Genomic DNA, 18,945 nt, shown 5'->3' with positions numbered 1-18,945 from the left:
AATTTTGAACCTCATCACCTCTTCTCATAGCTGCTGAATAACTTGCCCTCTTCATATGTGCCCATTTGTGGCTCAGGATGTGAACCAGAGAGAATGAAACTGCTTGCTTGATATTTAGGGCAGGGCAGTCAACAACTGTTTGCTCTGCTAGCAAATGACCCATAGGTCAGGCACAGATGGATGTTGCCATTCAGAGTGCTGACTCAGGGAGAGCAGGAATGCCAAATGAATGAGCAATCATCGTGGTATTTTGTTTAGCATGGAAAACTCAATTAGAATTCTGTACTTCTCCTCTTCTTGTTCTTCCTTGTGGCAATCTTTTTACACAACAGCAAGATGTTAACAGTGCAGAATAAAAGGCATGCTAATAAGTATAATTTTCCTTTTATTTTTTCCCCTGAACACTGCATTTGCTTCATGTTCTTTATTCCGTTGTGCATAGCAATTAAATAAAGAAAAACTAGTGCTGGGCTGATTCTTTCTACAGGGATTTTAAATTTTTCAAGCCACTCCTCTCTGAGCATTTGTACATTTGAAAGCAATTGTACATTTGCTCCCTTTCCTCCACAAACACCAGGTCCCCTCTAGGAAACTGCTGTTCTTGTATGCAAAGGTGTAAGAGCAGTGAATAGCAGTGAAACAGTCTGTCTGAAACCCATTTTCATCTGTTTCTTTCCTTTTTTATCCCAAGTGTTATCTTATTCATTATAAAATATTTCTGTTCCTCTATTATATTTTTTCCTTTTCTTTTTTTTTTTTTTTCCAAATTCCCTGTGTCTACACAGGGTAGATGTGGCTTTGATGGACAGATGATATATGATAGTTTGAGACACATTTGACAGAATATGACTTTGGCCTGCATAAATTACTGTCAGGGAATTTTCAAGGAAGTACTGAAATAAATTTGCAGTGACTCAAAAATGTGTTATAAATTATAACATAATCCCCACCGTGGAATGATTTGATGCTTAAAACAATTAAGTGAGTTTTTTACTTTAGGCAAATCCTCATAATTTTTCCTTATAGTTTTACTTCTCAAACTGCTCTGAGCCCTTTGAGGAAAATATTTTAGAAGGGAAATTTTCCCTCTCCCTTGCCAAAAATCATATTTCTTTTCTGTCAAGCTTGTGTCTCTACTCTCACAGGTAGTTTAGAGATGGCAAGGTTTGGCCTTTCCTCACATACTTGTATCAACTCCTACAGAGGGTAACTAGGATCCTTCTGCATTGTGCCACTACCTTCCCGATCTACTCCAAGTCACCAAATCCCGGCTTTTCAAATGACATTCTTGAAATACTCCAATTAAGAGGATAAGAAGTGGAGAGTTTGTGAAGCTCAAAATCCTTATGGGATCTTGAAAATATTCTTCAGGCAGTGCCCTATATTTTATGCATTCAGTATCAATGGTAGCTTTGACTCAGTGAGAGTAATCTCTTCTGTCTGCTGAAGAGCTCCTGACTGGAAAAAAACTAAAATAGACAGAAATGTGAATGTTTCTATTATTATCTTTAACTCCCTTATGACACTACACTTTGTGAGGGTATATATTCTTTTTTTTCCATTTTGAGTTTTTTCAACACTGTGAAGAACTCCAGAGTTATTTTCATAGACAAAATTGCAAATTTTCTAGATTTTTCACTCCCAATCCTCTGAAACTGCTTTCCTTAAAATCTGCAATCTTCACTCTTATAGCAAAACAAATCCAATTTTCCAGTTTTGTGACTATTACTAAACTCCCTGAAACATGGATTTCAAAGCTTCTAGATTTTGGAGGCAAATAAACCGCAGCACTTGTTACTTTTATAATGTCATTATTTTTATGATAGACTCCTGATCATGATCCCCAAACGCCTGGTGTGGCTAAAAAAGCACCAGCAGACAAAGGTGGGGTAGGCACTTTGAAAAAAAAGCCAGACAAATAACCAGTGCACAGCTGCCTCCAGCATGAGGGGGCTGGCACAGGAGCTGGGCTGCTTTTAAGCTCCTGTGTGCGAGGAGCGAGCATCGATCTTCTGTCCAACTCCTTGCTTCCATCAGGAGCAGTAACTGGCAGGAGGCTGCCTGCCAGCTCTGGGCAGCTCTGCAGCTCGGCTGTACCTGTTTGTTCTCAGAGACAGCTGTGAAGAACAGGCGGGATTGCCCGGGCTTCCAGGGAAGGATGAGACAAGAATATTTTACTGCTCTTTGTGAAGTGACTCACTAGATATCCATTGCAAATTGATTGCTTTGAGTCCTGTAGCTTTCCTTTCACCACCCACCCTGCCCTCACAGCCCACAGAAGAAGATGCAGAACAGATACATTCCCATTTTCCATTTGTATTTGGAAGTATACCAGTGACAGCATCCTTGTTCTGGCAGAACCAGGCAGCCTGTCTTCCCCCTGCAGCCTCTGTGATGCTGGGGCCTCTTGCATTAGCACTAAAGGGAAGGGGAAGGTGCAAGCACAGAAAGAAGGTCAGTACATGTGGAAAGGAAAAAAAAAAAACCCACCAAAATCAAGTTTACATACACAGATGCACAGCTTCTTCTTGACTCTTCTTGCTACAAGCTCTTGTAAAGTCTTACAAATCCTTGCAATGGCAAGGTATTTGTAAAGTGTCCAGCATATCCTGGAATCATATTAGGCTTCATTGCATGGACTGGGATAAAAAGGAAAAGAAAGAATGCCTGGTGATCTTCTCAGGAGATAACCCCAGCCAGTTCTGTGAGATTTTTGCCTGGCACCCCAAATCTGGTGGCAACTTTAGCTGTGTCAGTGGGATGTATCTGCAAATTCTGCTTCTGTCTGATCTCTGGTTGCCACCACTCCTACGTACTTCATTGACTTCTGCCAAACTGGAGACTCAAGAGTGAAAATGTGTATCCAAGCATAAGGGGAAATGCACACAGGCACTATGGATTTATGTGAAGTTTAAGCATCTTGACTGGAGAATGAACGTTTCTTCTTCCCTTGGCAGTATCCAGAAAGTGTGTCCCCCTCAGCAGTGTGGTGACACAGAGTTCCCAGATTCCAGCAGCATGCTTGGGTGGCAGGGAGATGGATGGCAAGCTACAGAGCCTGCCCAAGAGCCACAACAGATACTCAAGCAGTAGCACCAAGCCTAGTTGCATGCTGTGTTTACCTGATTGATTTAAATATAGCTGGAATTGTGCTGTATTGTCACTGCTGTTAGGTAGATGTGTTGGGAGAAGTGGGGAGACTCTTCACCTGATGCAGAATTCAAGAAAGGAAAATAGAGTTTTCAGGAAGGTTCTGTTCAGGAAGGTAGGCAGTAGAGATGTAGGGGAATGCTTTGCTTATCCAGTGACTCTCTGATTTCAAGTAATTTGCTTGGTATATGATTATTTTTCATCTATATCGGGTCTTCCTTTTCTTCTCTTCATTTTTCTATTTGGAATAAAAACTCTTTGGGACAGAGAGCTCATTCAAATTCACACAGTATGCCTCAAGTGCTGGAAACTGGGCTCATTCTTATCCATCAGTGTTTGCTCTTTAAATTGTCCAGATTAGATTTCACAAATGCTTTTTGCAGTGTATTGAATTTACAGCAGAGGTGAGCTGTGCACCTTGAATTCATACTGCTCACCAAGTCACAGGGCTCAGACTGAGGACTCCAGATATGCATGTCTGCTTCAAAGAGAACCAAAGAAGGGGTCCATTTCCTGATTCAGGATTAGATTAAACACCAATTTTGAAAGAGTATCTAAATTCATGACTTTCCATCCAGCCATGGCAGGAAACAGGGAATTGATTAGTCTCATAGAATTTTTGCTGCTTTAGACTAAAATCTTATGAGAACATCACATTACTTTGCTGTTCTTCAATCTGGACTTAAATTTTGTCCCTCTTTTGGAGTGATTCTTGAGCACCAGCAGTAGCTGGACCCACACCCAACCTCTCCATCTCCTGTCTGCATCTGCCTGTGTCCCTGGCAGCCCTGAGGAAGGTGTGTGCAGTTGTTGTGTGAGGATGCAGTAACTGGGGCGTTTAACCCTGTTGTGAAAGGAGAAGATGGTGCAAGTCCACCCCAGCTCCCCTGCTCAGTAGGGGGGCAGTGAATGCCATTAGTATATTGACACAGTAGATTGACACTCCCAGGCTCTCTCTGCCTCCAATTGTTTGCCTGATAAGCACTTTCCCTGCTGAGCCTACTCGCCCTGCTAGGAATATCTTTTTACATAACTTTGTGTCTCTGAAAACATTACGTTTTTCATTCTCAATATTTTGTGATTTTCACTTAGATGTTTTAACAACTTATATTGCATGTGATTTAACACAAACTTGTTGATATCTTTCTCATCCCTGAAACAACTCTGAAAATGAAATTGTGGCATCTTCTTTGGAGAGTCTGGAAAGAAAAATTGGCAAAAAAAAAATACAAAACTACACATCATTACAATAAGCAACTGCAATATCACAAAGCCTCTATGCTGACTTTTCATTTTTTCCTGACTGTATATATTCACTACTTGTGATAATGAGGATTTGTATGTATTTGGATTAAAATAATCCAGAAGGAAAATATCCAGGCCATTGAAACCAAGCTCCAGTTCCAGAAGAGAATGACTGGCAACCAGAAGTGTTAGGGGAGGGGAATCTAGCAGGCATTAAGTTTGGATGGAATAAATTGTGATGTTAGAACAAGCAGGAGTGTGCATGCTATGGCTGTAAATTTGGGGCGTTCCCACAGAACATTAATAATGGGAACATTATTAATCTGGATTATGATATGGAGAAGAGCACTCTACTGTTCTAATGCCTTGCCCTCTGAAACTGCTCTCCCTCAGACTGTGTCTGGGGAACCTGGGGATCCCCTGGGATAAGGGGGCCTGAAAAGATTGGCTTTGAATCATTGAGAGTCCTCTGAGAACTTCTTCCGTTTGGAAAGCAAAGGAACTATGTCAAGAAGTAAATACTAGAAGAAGTGAAGTTAAATGTAAGGCTACTTCAAGTATGAAGTACAATTATCCTTGCTCTGTTATGAAAGGACATATCCCAGTTCTTGCTGCCCTTTGTAATCGTAGACTTCTCACAGCTCTTAGGAGGCTTCAGCCATTTTTCTGCTGTAACACATGCAGTTCCTTTTAAACCCTTGAGTTTTAAGAGAAGAAACAGCCACTTGAGGTACCAGATGAACATTTCCAGGACAAATTAAAGTCTCTGTAAGCTTGAAATACTCTATTAGTAATTGTTTACATTAGCTATTAACATTTTTGCTTGGAGAGATGAAGGACTGTTCAGAAAGAATCAGTGCTTAAAGGCTTAGCCTTGCCACAGAAAAGCCTCTGGCATTTTATCTTTAAGATTCCGACATATTTCTGTTACTACTTTAATACTTATCTGCAATAAAAAGCTGATTCCTCTGAGTGCTTTGGATTTGCTTGAATCAGATTTATAGACCAGCTTTTTAGCACTGCTCCTAGGTATTGCAGGGAAGGGGAAAGCTGCTTCAGGTCCTACAGATTTCCATTTCAGGACACTGATGTTTCCAGTATCTTCTACCTTCCAAAAGCAATGTTTTTATTTACTGGGGGTCAAAGTGTAGAGTGTAAATGAACACATTTATGGAAAGGAGCACACATTTATGGAAAGGACACTTGAGCCAGATTGCTCCACCATTGGACGGACTTCTGCCCTTCATCTCTCCCCAGCCAAAATGAATGTTGAATGTGGCAGGAGTTTTGTAACAGGGTCTACTTGCCTGTAAGCAAAAATGTCAGTGTTTTATTAAACTAGAAAGGACCATTTGATGGTGTGAGACAACATTGTGCTCTCTGCGGGGCTGTGGAGACTGCTGAAGGTAGGATCCCCAGGTGAGGGTTAAGACAGAGAAAGGTATCAATGCCAAAGGCAAATGCCTGTTTGCTTGTACTCTTTTGGAGCACAAGGCTGTCAGCTCTGAGCAGTGACTGTCTAGCCCCTACATGAGCAATAGAACCTGCCCCTGGAGCCAGCAAACCTGCGCTGTGACACCAGCATTTCTGGGCCACAGATGGCAAGGAGCCTTCTGCAAGATAATGTCAGCTCTCACGCAGACCCGCAAATTATTTTCCTGAAAAACATGCAGTAGGCAACCTGGATTGTTTTAAAATGCCTGTTTCAGGTCAAAGCTCAATGAAATAAAATTCAGCTAGGTCATCCATGACAGCACCCTGGGCGGTCACATATAAATCACAAGTTGCAGGAGACTTGCCCAGATCGCTGCAGGTGTCTCAAATGGCACTAGAAACTTGACTGAGTCTGTGTTGGGTTTCTGGGGATTGTGACATGAATGTAGATACGGAAGTGTAGGAGTATTAGTGTGGAAGCTGAATGCACCCTAACTCTCTGAACTTATAAATGTGTTATTTCTGAGAATTCAGTACGGTTAATAGCCATTCTTTACTGTTATTAAAGGCCTTAACTTTTTTCTTGTCAGAGAGGTGATAGTTCTCAGAGACAAGGACAGCAAAAAACTCCTTTCATTTTACTTTAAAATGCTCTGATGAGAAAAGTCTTGCTTTGTAAAGTCACCTGGCTCGTTTGTTTTATTTCACAAATCACCCAGGCGCTCATTTGTGCTTCAGAACTGAGATTCTGCATTAGTTCTTGATTAGAAGAGCTGTCATCTGCTTTTCTGCAGATTCAGAAACATGAATCATGAGCAGGCAGTTATTGGTAAAGCTCCAGACCATTTCAAGTCACAAAGTCAGGGGGAAAAAAAAAAAAGGTGGAAAACAAAAAGCATTTGTTGAGCAAGAAGACCTGGGTGAAATTCTGAGAACTTCTCTACCCTGAGAAAGTATCAATAACCATAAAATTTCACAGCCCCCTTTTTAGAACCGCAGCCTTAATGTTTTGTAGGGAAAATAAAGCTTTGGTTAACCTTGGCACTGGCAGACCTCATTAAAATAACAGCCTGTCACTTTCGAGTTTAAAATAACAGGGTTGTCAGTTTTATATTCAGCGGAACAATCTACGGTCTCATTCTCTGGGAAACACAGCGGGTGTGCCGAGGGGGACTGGCAGCAGCACCAAGACTGAACAACACTGCCATCTCGAGGGCCCCCCAAACCCAGGGTGCTCCCTGGCAGCTGGGGCCACGCGATGCTCAAATCCTGCCGAGCCCATGCGGCACACGCCCCACTTTTTAAAAAGCTGGAAATAATCCGCTGTCAAGTGCGTGGTGGTTTGGCAACTGCTTGGCATTTAAATTTACTTTGTGAGAAAGTATAAAAAATGTATAATGTATGAAAAGAAAAATTTCCATATAGAGGAAATAAAGTTCTGCCTCGCTTGTTTTATAATCGAAGCAAGTCACTCTCGCTGAGGTACCTAGTGTGCATTGAAATTTTGGGCACCTAATGAGCCATTCTAAACAAAAATGTGTGCCTAAGCTCCCTACATCTAATCAGCGGAGAAATGAAGGTGCCTTTAATAAAATATCTGAGAGAGATCCTTTTTAGCTAAATAGCTGGATGAGATAGAGAGAGCCCATTTCAGTTGCTTATACATAAATGTCTAGTGCTTCCAAGATAGCTATATGAAGATGAGAGAAGTAACAAAAGACACACAGGAGACACATCTTTCTTGGGGGACAGTCCTTAAACTTAGTTAACTCCTTTTCATTAAGCCCATTTTTCAAGGAAAATTGTGTGTAGTTAAAATACCCAGCTGTCCTATACTATACTGCTTGTGACATGATTCCTGCCCTGACTGTGGCACACACGTGCAGCAGACATATAAACATAACAACTTAGTTAGAAACAGTATATAATATAATATGTGCTTGCTAGCCTAGTCCTTTTAAACAAATTGTTGGCTGTTAGTCTCAGAATGCTTTCAGGTTAAATCCCTAATGGACATAAATCGATGTATGAAAGTCTGGCGCAGTTTTCTGCTGGATGGCAGAACACAAATCAAAGGGTGGTGAACTGTTTGTTCTTCCTACCTGGCCATGCCCATGATGAAGGGCATGCCTCTCACAATTCCACATGCAGCTCAGGTACTCAAGCACCATATCCACAAATCCATTATCCGGCTGCCCACCGTTATACAAGGTCTACATTATTTTTAATAAAGACTGCAAGGGTGCTGAGTGCATGGCTGGGTGTCTTAGACATTTCTAGGGCAAAGCAAGCAGCAGACAAACAAAAAGCTTGTCTGGTTTTTCACTGGAAAATAATGCAGCATGAAAAAGTGGCATTAGTTAAATGTTGCTTGTGAATGAAAGGGCAAAGGAGCCTGTGACTAAAGAAACTGAACAGACACGAACATGGCTCGTGATGGCAGCTTTCATGTCTGTTCTCTGAAACAAAATGTCAGACCTCTTTCCACTCGCTGTCTGTAGCTGTTCTGTCAGTGTGACACACTGTTAGAATATACTTTACATACACAGCCTGAAGTGCCTGAAATTACAGCACCTCATCCCAAGCAGCCACTCAAAACATCTGCCAAGTGTCTTTGCTGCCACATACAACCCACAGACAACATCTGGGGTGGCACCCTGGTACCCCAGAGAAGCAACTTCCAGTGAACAACCAGAAACATTTGTACATTTTTCCAGGTCATAAAGGCTTAATTCACAATGGATGTTGCATCAAGGCGTCTCTGAGCATCCACAAGGAGAAGGTGTTGACAGAAAGGCAAGCTGAATATTCTGCTTTCACTCCAAAAGGAAAATCTTTCCAAACTGCAGAATAAACAAGGAAAAAATGCATTTCAAAAACATCAGAAGGAGAGGTTAATGGGAAACATTTCTTCTTAACATAAAGACTCCATATTTTTTTTTCATTTATTGCATTGAACCTACCCCAGGTTTGTGTGCATTTCACCATTTTTGAACATGATTTCAGCATCTTCTGATAGTCCTTTATCTTTGAAAGTAGGAATTATATGGATGGGGATGATAAATCTGGAAGGAATATGAAATGGTCTTGACAGGGGAAGAGCAGGATGAAAAGAGAAAAAAAGGAATTTACTTTTTTAAAATTATTTTAGGGACTCCACATTTAAAAATTGCTTTTTGTCCCCAATTGCTTTTAAGCATACTTTATCACACTGCCAAAGAAGCATTCTTCCATCAGAAATTAAGCCAAAGTAATTCCATTGGCAATTGTACGCCTCATTCACAAGCAAGGGTCTTTCTGCAGCCTTTCATGCCTCATGAAATTGATATTCAGCACACTTCTATTTTTATACAGTATATTCAAAACTTACTTTGAATTTTCATTCTATCCAAATGTCCTGAAATAAAGCAAGGAATGCTAGGGTCTGATTCCTGCTAAAGTGACAGGCTTGCTTTTAGCTCACTTCATGACTTTGGCATGCAAGGTGAGTAAAGACTGAAACATGGGTCAGCTTTATTTACCTTATTGCTGATCACATGCTGATAGGTCTGGAACTGAGCTCATGGGTGCCCTTCCAAGTTCTGCTGAGGAATTGCAAGACATATGTGACTGACTTGGTTGCATAAGTCAGTGGCAGAAATACGAAATAAACTGTGTTTCTCAGTGTAGGGTGTGTAACTACACCATTCCTGTAACTCTGGATATGAGTTTCTCTTTGCAAATTATGCAAATAATTAACTTTTCTCACTTAAACATTAATGCCTATCTTCTGTTAGCAATTATAGATCAAGACAAAGCTATTTTAATATCCATTTTTTATGTTCTGAATAAATTAAAAATTTAACTTTTTGTGTGTTGCTCGCTATATCTTTTTTTTTATGAGAAAGTATTGTGATTCAGAACAAGTTTCATACCTCCAAAGTAGCTGAAAAAAGGATATTTCAACATAATATCAGGGCTAGGTCAGGAAGATAACTAGGGAAAATCAGGCTAGCTACAGCCAAAGATATCCAGCTGTCTTAATCCCTATAAATCTCTGCTAGAGCAACTGGGAAGAAAATATGTAAAATATCAAAACTGCATATGTCTCATATTTAAATGTTTCCACAGAAGTCTAACCAAGCTTGGAAGTTAATCTTTAATTCAAAGAATAGGAAATACCGAGGAATCATTTACAAGGCCACAGGTCACGAGGGAATACAGTAGTCTGACTTCATAAATCACAAGGAAGCAATGTTCACCAAGTCCTTAGTGGGTTCTATCCCATTTTCAAGGGTCTGTACATCCGTTACATAGTTTTTAAATGCTGGTGGTGATCAAAACAATGTACAGAGGAACATGTGTAACCATGGGGACTAATAAAAGAATTTGTGTGGTCGTGCTTGACAAGATCCCAAAACTGAAACCTCTGAAATCCACAGTTAAAAATTTAACATGTCATGGCAGGCTTTGCATCTCTTAATTCTATTCTGCATTTAAAGTTACATTAAAAGTACTCCAAAGTCATTGCCTACCCAAATATTCATCTCACAGATTAATACCAGGCCATCCCCAAAAGAGGAGATGAATCAACCAGTGTTCAGAATTCCTTTAGCAAAGCCATCAGACACCACATTGCACTTCCAGAAAGTTCCAGGATGAGGTTCAAGGAACCAGTTAGACAGATGTGCAAACCCCAGTGCTAAAACCAGGAGATTAAGAGAGGTCTGTTCAGACAGCAGGAAAGGGCAAGACTCCAGAGACTGAGTCCACACAAGTTGTTTAAAGCTCCGTGGTGAAATAAGGCATTAGGAAGGTGTGAGGTGGGAAATAGCTGTGAAGGGAAACATCTGAAGGACATAAAAAAATTTTAAAACACACCTGAATCCAAGGCATCTTGAGAGGCTGTAAATGGTAACATTTCCCTAAGCTGTAGGAATTTTTACTATTGCTGCCTTTTGTGAGTCATGTAAATGTCTGTTTCCCCCAGGCTCTAAAATGGAGTAACACCTCAGGAGGATGCCTCTGAGATTTAATTAGTTGTCATTTACCAACCATCCTGAGTAAAGTAAGACCATCTTGCTTTATCAGGTGTACCTCCTTAACACAAATTAAAAAGAAAATCCATTAGGAAGTTCAATGATTTGTTATCTAATATAGAGTATGCAGACACCATTTAATATCTTTAGAAGAGACTGGGGAATGGCAGTCCTCATTTTGATTTTCAAGGAGTATCTGGAGAGCACGTGCAGCATGTGAGCTGTGAGAATCTCTCTCCATCCTTTTACTGGCTTCTATGAAAAGGAAAGTCTTCTACTCCAAATTACAGCCCTTAGAAGGGTCAGGGGGAAAATCACTTTCCTATAGGTGTTGAATCACTTGTTGAAAACAGAAGTCTGCAAGTCTTAGAGCACCAGCTCTAATTTGAATATGGGCAAAATCTGAATATGACTCCAAACATATCAGTTTTGAATAGCTTTACATAACTTGCAACGAGCAATGAAGTTACTGCTCTGAAAGCTAATTACTCACATCCAATATCAATCACATTACTCATGTAAATAGTCATCCAGGAACAAGCAATAATAAGAAAATCTATCCCTTTGACTTTCATGTTCAGCAAAATCATATTAATGGATCCTCCACCCTATAATCTTTATTCCTTACACTTTCTATAGAATTCCTCTATTCCCACTGTGTCCTAGAAGGAATTTACACACCATATACAATGGGCAGTTTAATTGAGTTGCTTGTGCTGGTTAGCTGCCCCAGTAGAGACCTAGGGGTTTTTACCCTCAGCATGGGCAGAAAGGGAAGAAGAGGGATTGCTATCTCCCCAAAAACCCCAGTCCTATGGGCCAAAGACATCAGAAAGGGCAGGCATCCTGAGACCATCTCCACTTCTGCCAAAGCCTTGCTCACAGCTGTAAACCAGAATTTATTTTTTGGCTTGACAGGGCTCCCCTATTGAGACTTTAAAGGCTTGCAAATGCCACTAGTATCTCATGTGAAAACAAAGCAACTAGGGCTTGGCAAGGGGTGTGAAGGCGATTTATAAGGTGTCTGTCATGGCAAGAAACACTGTCAACAACCCATACAAAAAAATACTGTCCTACTTATTTCTTGTGGATGAAAATTCAAGCAGTGCTTCTGAAATAACATCCTCAGCTGTTTCTATCTCCTGGCTTATAAAGTGACATTCTGCAGAGTTTAAGCATAGCAAAGCAGCATAGGCCATTTGTGAGGAGAGCTATCATGTCCTGAGAAAAAAGATAAAAGAGATAAATAGCCCAGTACAATATTGTACCTCAACAAGCTAAAAGAGAATCTCAAAACTGAATAGAGGAATGGAGAGCCTTTATTTCTTGGTTTTTTTAAAGAACAAAGCTTAGTGATTTCCTTTAAAAGCTATTCAACAAGCTCCCCTAAATCCTATTACAACTTAATGTGAAATGCATCTGTTTCCATAAGACCCACAGTGGCAGCATTCATCCTTTGTAGTCTGTCCTTTGTTGTTTTTTCTATCTATTCTTGTAGATTTCTCCACTCTAGTATACCATACACAAAACAAGAACTGATAAAATTTTAGTCAGAGCATTTATTTATTAATTTGATGATGGAAATTCAGTTTGTTCCTGCTTGCCACCTAAATCACGCCAAATTAAGTTATTGTTCAAGGAATTTATAAGGTAAAGAAAATGTTTTGATACTGTCCCAACATTTCTTGCATGTGGATTCTGTATTCAGCTACAGATATTTAGCTACACATAATAGCAAAGATGAATATAGCCTCTGCATGACTTCTCACTGTAACTGAGATCCAAATGTGCTGCAATGTATTCAGCCCGTGTATCTTAAATCAGTTCAACATCAGCTCAGCACTGCACCATTTTTTAGAACCTGCACATGTAGCTGTCTATATAATATTTTTCTAAGACATGACCATGCTGGTGTGTTTATCTGATGTACACTGTTTAACTGAATTCACATTCAGCAGACTGTGAGGCATATTAATTCTTAAAAAGGTGTATATTTAGAAAATCTTAGATAAATGGAAACTAGGAGGCTCAAGATGCAACATGCTTTTATTAATGCCTTGCCTGTGGAAAAAGGTGACTTTGATTGTTTGTATGTTCTGAACTCAAATGCTGGGTGTCTTGTTTTTAAACACAAAGAAATTAAGTTTTAGCACCTTTATCTTTTTTAACCTTCACCATCATCACCATTTCAAATTTATACAATGTATTGTTTAACATTATAATTATTGTGTTCTTTAATCTGTTTTCCCTCTCGTTGTCTCTTAATCAGGTAACAGACATTAAAGAAAAGCTAAAGCTCTCTAAAAAGTTCTGGTCAGCACTGCCCTACACAATCTGCAAGGATGAGCGAGTGACGGCGGGTCCGTCCGTCGAGGAGGACTGCTGGAATGGCCACACCAAGGCGAGGTGAGGTGGACCCCTCTCCACCCCACCCGGCCCAAATCCCCACCTGGCCTGAAGCATTCATCAAACTGGGGGTCCTTCACAAAACTCTTTAGGAGGGTGAAACAGAAACGGGCAGAATAAGTCATTGTCCACCCACCCCTTGTGGCCAAGATTACTTATTGTCAGAGTGCCCTTAAAGCCAGAGTGTGAGTCAGGGTAAATGTGCACAGAGGGTCAGCATGTGAAGGCAGAAAATGTGCATTGGTTCAGCTCCAGAAGGATAATTTATACTGAGATTTCAAAGGTCCATTTAGCATCCCTGTGTTGGGACTGACAGCTTGTGAAGCAATTGCACTCTTGGGATACCATACTGGGATGAAATAGAAATTGGAATTTCAACTCTGCTCGCTATTGGCTGGCAAAGCTTAGGGCTATTTACAGGGGGAAGGGGGGGCAAAAAATGAAAAATCACCACCAGAGAATAAATGTAGCACTCCTACTTATCTTGTGTAGAAGATTTGACCTTATGTTACTTCTTCAGAGATAACTATGATCGTCTGCCTGTGTTCGTGATGAGTATTTTGTGAGTTTTAATTTTGAAGTTTACTTGGCCCCGGCTGCAGCAGAGCAGGAGCCAGCAGATGAGCAGGTGTCTCCAAAAGCCCCAGTGTGGATTCATCAGCTGACAGAGGAGAGGATCTGATAATCCCTGCTGAGAGGGGGAGGAATTGGCTCAGGGACCATGCCAGGGGCATGGTTTCAGGTGTGCAGCAGTATCCTGTGCTTTTGGGTAGACATGGGGAGGGGAGAGGTTTGAGTGTCTGGTGACAGCTGAATCTCGAGAGAAGTAACACATTAGGGCACTCAGGGACTGGAATCTTTATTTTACTTTTGCCTGAAGATGCATATGAGGACAGAATATAAAAATGAGCCAAAAAGAAAAAACAACCTACCAATTAAACAAACAATAGAAAAAAAAATGAGACAAGCATGTAAAAGATAAAAACAGTTAAAATAAGCCAACATAGGAAAAAAACTTAGAAACATGCTGTGTCATTTTAGACAGATGTATGGATGGACAGATGCATAAATAGATTGCACCCACCTCACCATCTCATCATATGATCATTTTTGATAAAGAGCACAGTTTACAGGAGGATGTTTCACACTGAATGCACACCATTTTTTCCTAGCCTTACTACATAGCCTTCAAAGAAATTCATTTTACAGACAGGAGGAGGGGTCTGTTTGGGATACTGCTAGCCCCTTGAATTCACTTATGGATGCATGTGAACAAATTTGTCCAAAAGCATGAGCCACTGCTTAGTTGCTAAGTCCCAGATCCAGAGAAAGCCCCTGGGGATTCAGAGAAGTATTAGGAGGAGTGTCTGGCTATTACAGGTCTCATCATGAAGGAACAGCGTAAAAAGAGAAACAAAAATGTATGGTTTCTCTTTCTCTGTTTTATCCCTTCTTGTTACTGAGCTTTAAAAGACATGAGCTCAGGGCTGTGCACTGCCAGCAGTTAAGCAGAGTTTCAAGGCATGCCAGCTAAATGCCATGAGCCACATCAGGGTGCATGCATCAATAAGAGATATCTGCTACTCTTTTTACAAAAGAGCAGTCAAATCCCTTAATATCTATCTATTCCTCCTGCTTTCCCTACTTAACACATGTGTGTGTACCACATCTGGCAAATACTTGGCAGCTCTCTCCTGCTCCTGCACTGAAGGATTTGGCACAGCTTCCACATTTGTTGAGAGTTAAGGAGGTACATTTTATGCATACAGTATTTCACCCTTCTTTTGCAGAATTTATCTTATGAGAAGCCTGGGTTTCTTCATTATGCCTTCTGAGATTAATGTTCTGGAGAGAGAAGAGCAGTCCTCTGTTAATAATCTCCTTGGTAATTGAACACAGATGTTTCACTGGATGTAGATTGACAGCTTCAAAATATCACCTGAAGAAACCATTTCAGCAAGTCCAGCCACTGCTCCTCTGCCCAGTTTCTGTTTAATATCCATTCACAAAGGAAATGTACAGTCATAGTATATGTATAGTAACAGAATTCAATAAATGCTTCAGGTGGAGGCAATAGTAATAAATCAGAGAAACACCACAGAATGCCATGGCTGGATATGAAATAGTATAAAAAACAATATTGCAAATAACTGGCTCTAAATGCAAAATCACCTCTTGGCCAGCGGACAAAGATTTTACTGCAACAGAAAAAAAAATTAAAGGTTTCCTTGATCAGACTGTTTAGTATCTGATATTAAATACTAGCTCACAAGAATGAACATAGCAAAACTGGCCAGTATTCATATGTGTACATATATATATGTATGTGTGTGTGTGTGTGTGTTCACTGTGTCAGCTGTCATAAGCACCCCTGTGCTATATGAGGAGCTGCATCTTGAATTCCAGAGAATATGACAAAAGCCTGTGATGAAAAAAAAAGGAAACTTAGCCACCTCCTGTCTTCCTAGACATTAATGCTGTAAGTAAGAAGACAACATGGTGTTGGCTACCGTTGGGAAAGGAAATAATTGCTGGGGTTTTAATCAAATCCTGTTTTGGAATAAAGAATTAGAATTTTTGAATTGCCAGATAGACATTATGCTTTATGTTTCACTTTACACATCACCTTTTGATGCTGCTTTTACAGGGGAAAAGAGTTACAAACCTGAGATCACAGAGAATGAGAGCTTGGCTTTCTCCTCAGAGAGGCATTACACCAAGGTCATTTGTGGTTATTACATTCCCTAAATATCACTTTGCTGCCATGATTAATTTACGGTGACACCAGGTCAGCAACTGAAGGTCGCCAATTCACAAGTAATCATGGCGTAACAGAGTCATCCATTTGGTGTTCTGGAAGGGTGCACTTGGCTCATTGCTGATCCTGTACAAATAATGGTTTTAATCAGGTCACATCATGTAGAAACCAAGTGCTGTGGAAATGGGAAAATATTTATTGATGGATGAATATCTTTTTTTCGAAAAATCCATATTAAAGGTAATAATAATAGCTACTTCAGACAGAGTGCCTTTTAGAGAGATGCCCAACAGGATTTCTCTATCATATTTGTATTCACAAAAGAATGTGAACATAATTTTATGTTTAAAGAATTAACATCTTCTACCAGATGTGCAGAGACAGATTTCTGAAAGCTATTTAGGATCTAAAAAACAACATTAAGATCAAACATTGAAAATTTACCTCCCTACATGCAATTAAATTCTTAACAACAGCTGATGGCAACTTCACTAATAGGTATTCTTCAGAATTAAGAAATTTTCCCAAGAATGATGGAAAATCAAGCTTTAGGACTTAAACCAAGCCCAAGGTATTAATCCTTGAATAAATGACTTTTACTGAAGTAAGAACAGCAACCAAATCTGGAGCCCTCTGATGTTCAGAATAACCTTGAATTGCTCCAACCAACTCAGCCAGCTCATTCCAACCAAAGCATCTGAGAGATTGTGCTCATGCACTATCATCCTGGTGCTCATGCTCACCAGGGCTGTAGACTTACTAATACGCCTTAGCTCTGAAAAGCTGTAAAAAAAATCCATGGAATAGATGAGACCTGCATTCCTTTCCACAAGGAACCTATCACTCCTCCAAACAGAAGAAATAGAAAGATATATGAGACATAAAAATAAAACAAACAGAAAAACATGGAGAAAGGTAAGGAATAAAAGGAAAAATGAACACTACAATTTTCCATATCTGGCTCAAAACTACGAAGTATGTCTCCACAGCAAACACAGGATGGATTCTCATCTGTCCTAACATTCTCTTCTTCTCCTGCCACTCATATGGGAGTCTCTACTTCTGTGGCAGAAAGCTTTTAATTTCTGGCGAAAGTCAGTGGGAAGAAAGACTCACCAGATCAGTGTTGCCCTGAGAAAGTTGCTTACTGCTGTCCAGCAAAGTGACAATGAGTTGAGTGTCCTTTAGCTGGATGTAGGCACAGATGACTGTTTAGCACCACTAGTGAAAGGGGGAATAAACCACTTCTCACTAAGTGTGAAAACTGCCTATTCTTAATTGATGCTCTAGTTGATTTTTATATCTTCAAAAAAACTGGCAGTGAGGATTTTCTCCCTCTCCTTGTATCTGCTCAAGTTTTTCTCCAAGATGGAAGGGAAAAACCAAACTGAAAATATCCTATGGGGATTACCTCCTGAGCAAACAAAATCAGATGAGGTGAACTAGTTAGCCAAACAAGCCAATTTTCCACTGCACTTATCTTTGTGGAGCAGATGTGACTGACTAAACCCAGCCCAGCCTGAGTAAGCCTGTGCTGTATTTTGTATTCGATTGCCTACAATTCTGTGCACCTGGAATAACTCCAGTACTGCCTAGGTGGCTTGCCCCAGTTGTACTGTGAGCAGCTGCTGTGGCAGCAAAGTATGGAGAATGTTGCCCTTAAAGACAGATTCTTTTTAAAAATCAGATTCCTCGGGTTTTTTTTTTAATTTGGGGGGAAGGGGGGGGTAGGGTGTCAATTCTACAGGCTTTGTATATGTGACCTGAAAGATTAATCAATCATTTTTAGACTTGAAAAGGAAGCAGACACTGTGGAACATTAACAGGTTATAAAAAAAAAAATAGATAAAAGAGGGGGAAAAGAGAAGTGGTTTTAAATAGGCTTTGTGGTACCTGGCTATGATGTGCCAAAAGACATCTCTGCTGCGTCTGCTGAGACAAGCAAGAACTGTGGAAAGGCTAAGAGGAGCAGAAAGCATTAATATTTTAGAAAACAACGTAAATTACACTAAAATCCTGACATAGCTGAGCAAGGAGCAAACATCAGAAAACAAACAGTATTGTTCAGCTTCTCTGTACTCAGAAAGCTTGCCTCTCTTTTTTTTTTCTTTCTTTTTTTTCTTTTTTTTTCCTTTGCAAGGAGGATGGAAAGAACAGACACTGATTCAGGTTGGCACTTCTCTTCATTTATAATGGGCATACAGTTCTTGTAATGGCCAGGCCTACAAAGAGATCATTAAGGAGAGCAGAAGCAGCAGCAAAGCTTAAAATTCACAAGGGTGTCTCAGCTTACGGAACTGCAGCAAAAGCAGCTGTGTTCAACAACTTTGCCCAGCCAGCAACAAATCTTCTGTCAAATCATGGTCCCAAGACATGGCTTCCTATTTGGTGTGACTTAACCCTACCCCACACACATCAAAATGTTTTTGTCAGAACATGTGTTGGGCTGCCTCTCCGAGGCTGCCACTCACAAAGCACCTTGGGCTGCCTGTTCTCATATTTGCATCAGTCCTTTAAAGAAAAGAAAAGTATTCAAAGGTATTTCATTCAATATAGACTTTTCTATCTTTCCTCTCTCCCTGCAAAGAAGCAGGTGAACTAGTTCAGTAATGAGGGCAGAATCCACTACACATTCAAACATGTAAATTCAGGTACTTCAATATGGGGTGGGACAATAAGGGGTGTGTTGCCCATGCAGTTCTGGTATCAGTGGAGATTCTCTGGGCCATCTGGGATGAGTGTGACACAGGACACTGCCTCTCCTCTGGACCAGAGCCTGGGCTAAAACTGCTTGAGCATTTTTAAAAGCACCAATGTTAATATGCCTGAAAAGACCCCCAGTATCCTGTCAGTGTACTCAGAGGCAGTTTTCTGCTGCCTGAATACACTTACCTACTGCTATGTAAGATGCTCTAAATAGTCATGACACCTTCA

General features: G+C 40.3%; 1 protein-coding gene across 1 annotated transcript in view; it reads left to right on the top strand.

Annotated features, from left to right (window-relative positions):
* GPC6 (glypican 6) overlaps nt 1–18,945 on the top strand; it is a gene marked incomplete at both ends in the record, with an annotated part of 714,974 nt that overhangs the window by 692,011 nt on the left and 4,018 nt on the right. Inside the window, one exon of the mRNA XM_084226232.1 lies at nt 13,117–13,253. Coding sequence (XP_084082358.1) covers nt 13,117–13,253 — 137 coding nt within the window. The remainder of the gene's footprint in view (nt 1–13,116; nt 13,254–18,945) is intronic.

This window comes from Fringilla coelebs (assembly GCF_963513975.1).
Source record: "Fringilla coelebs genome assembly, chromosome: 2".
Lineage (NCBI taxonomy): Eukaryota > Metazoa > Chordata > Aves > Passeriformes > Fringillidae > Fringilla > Fringilla coelebs.
This window is presented reverse-complemented; position numbering and strand designations above follow the sequence as displayed.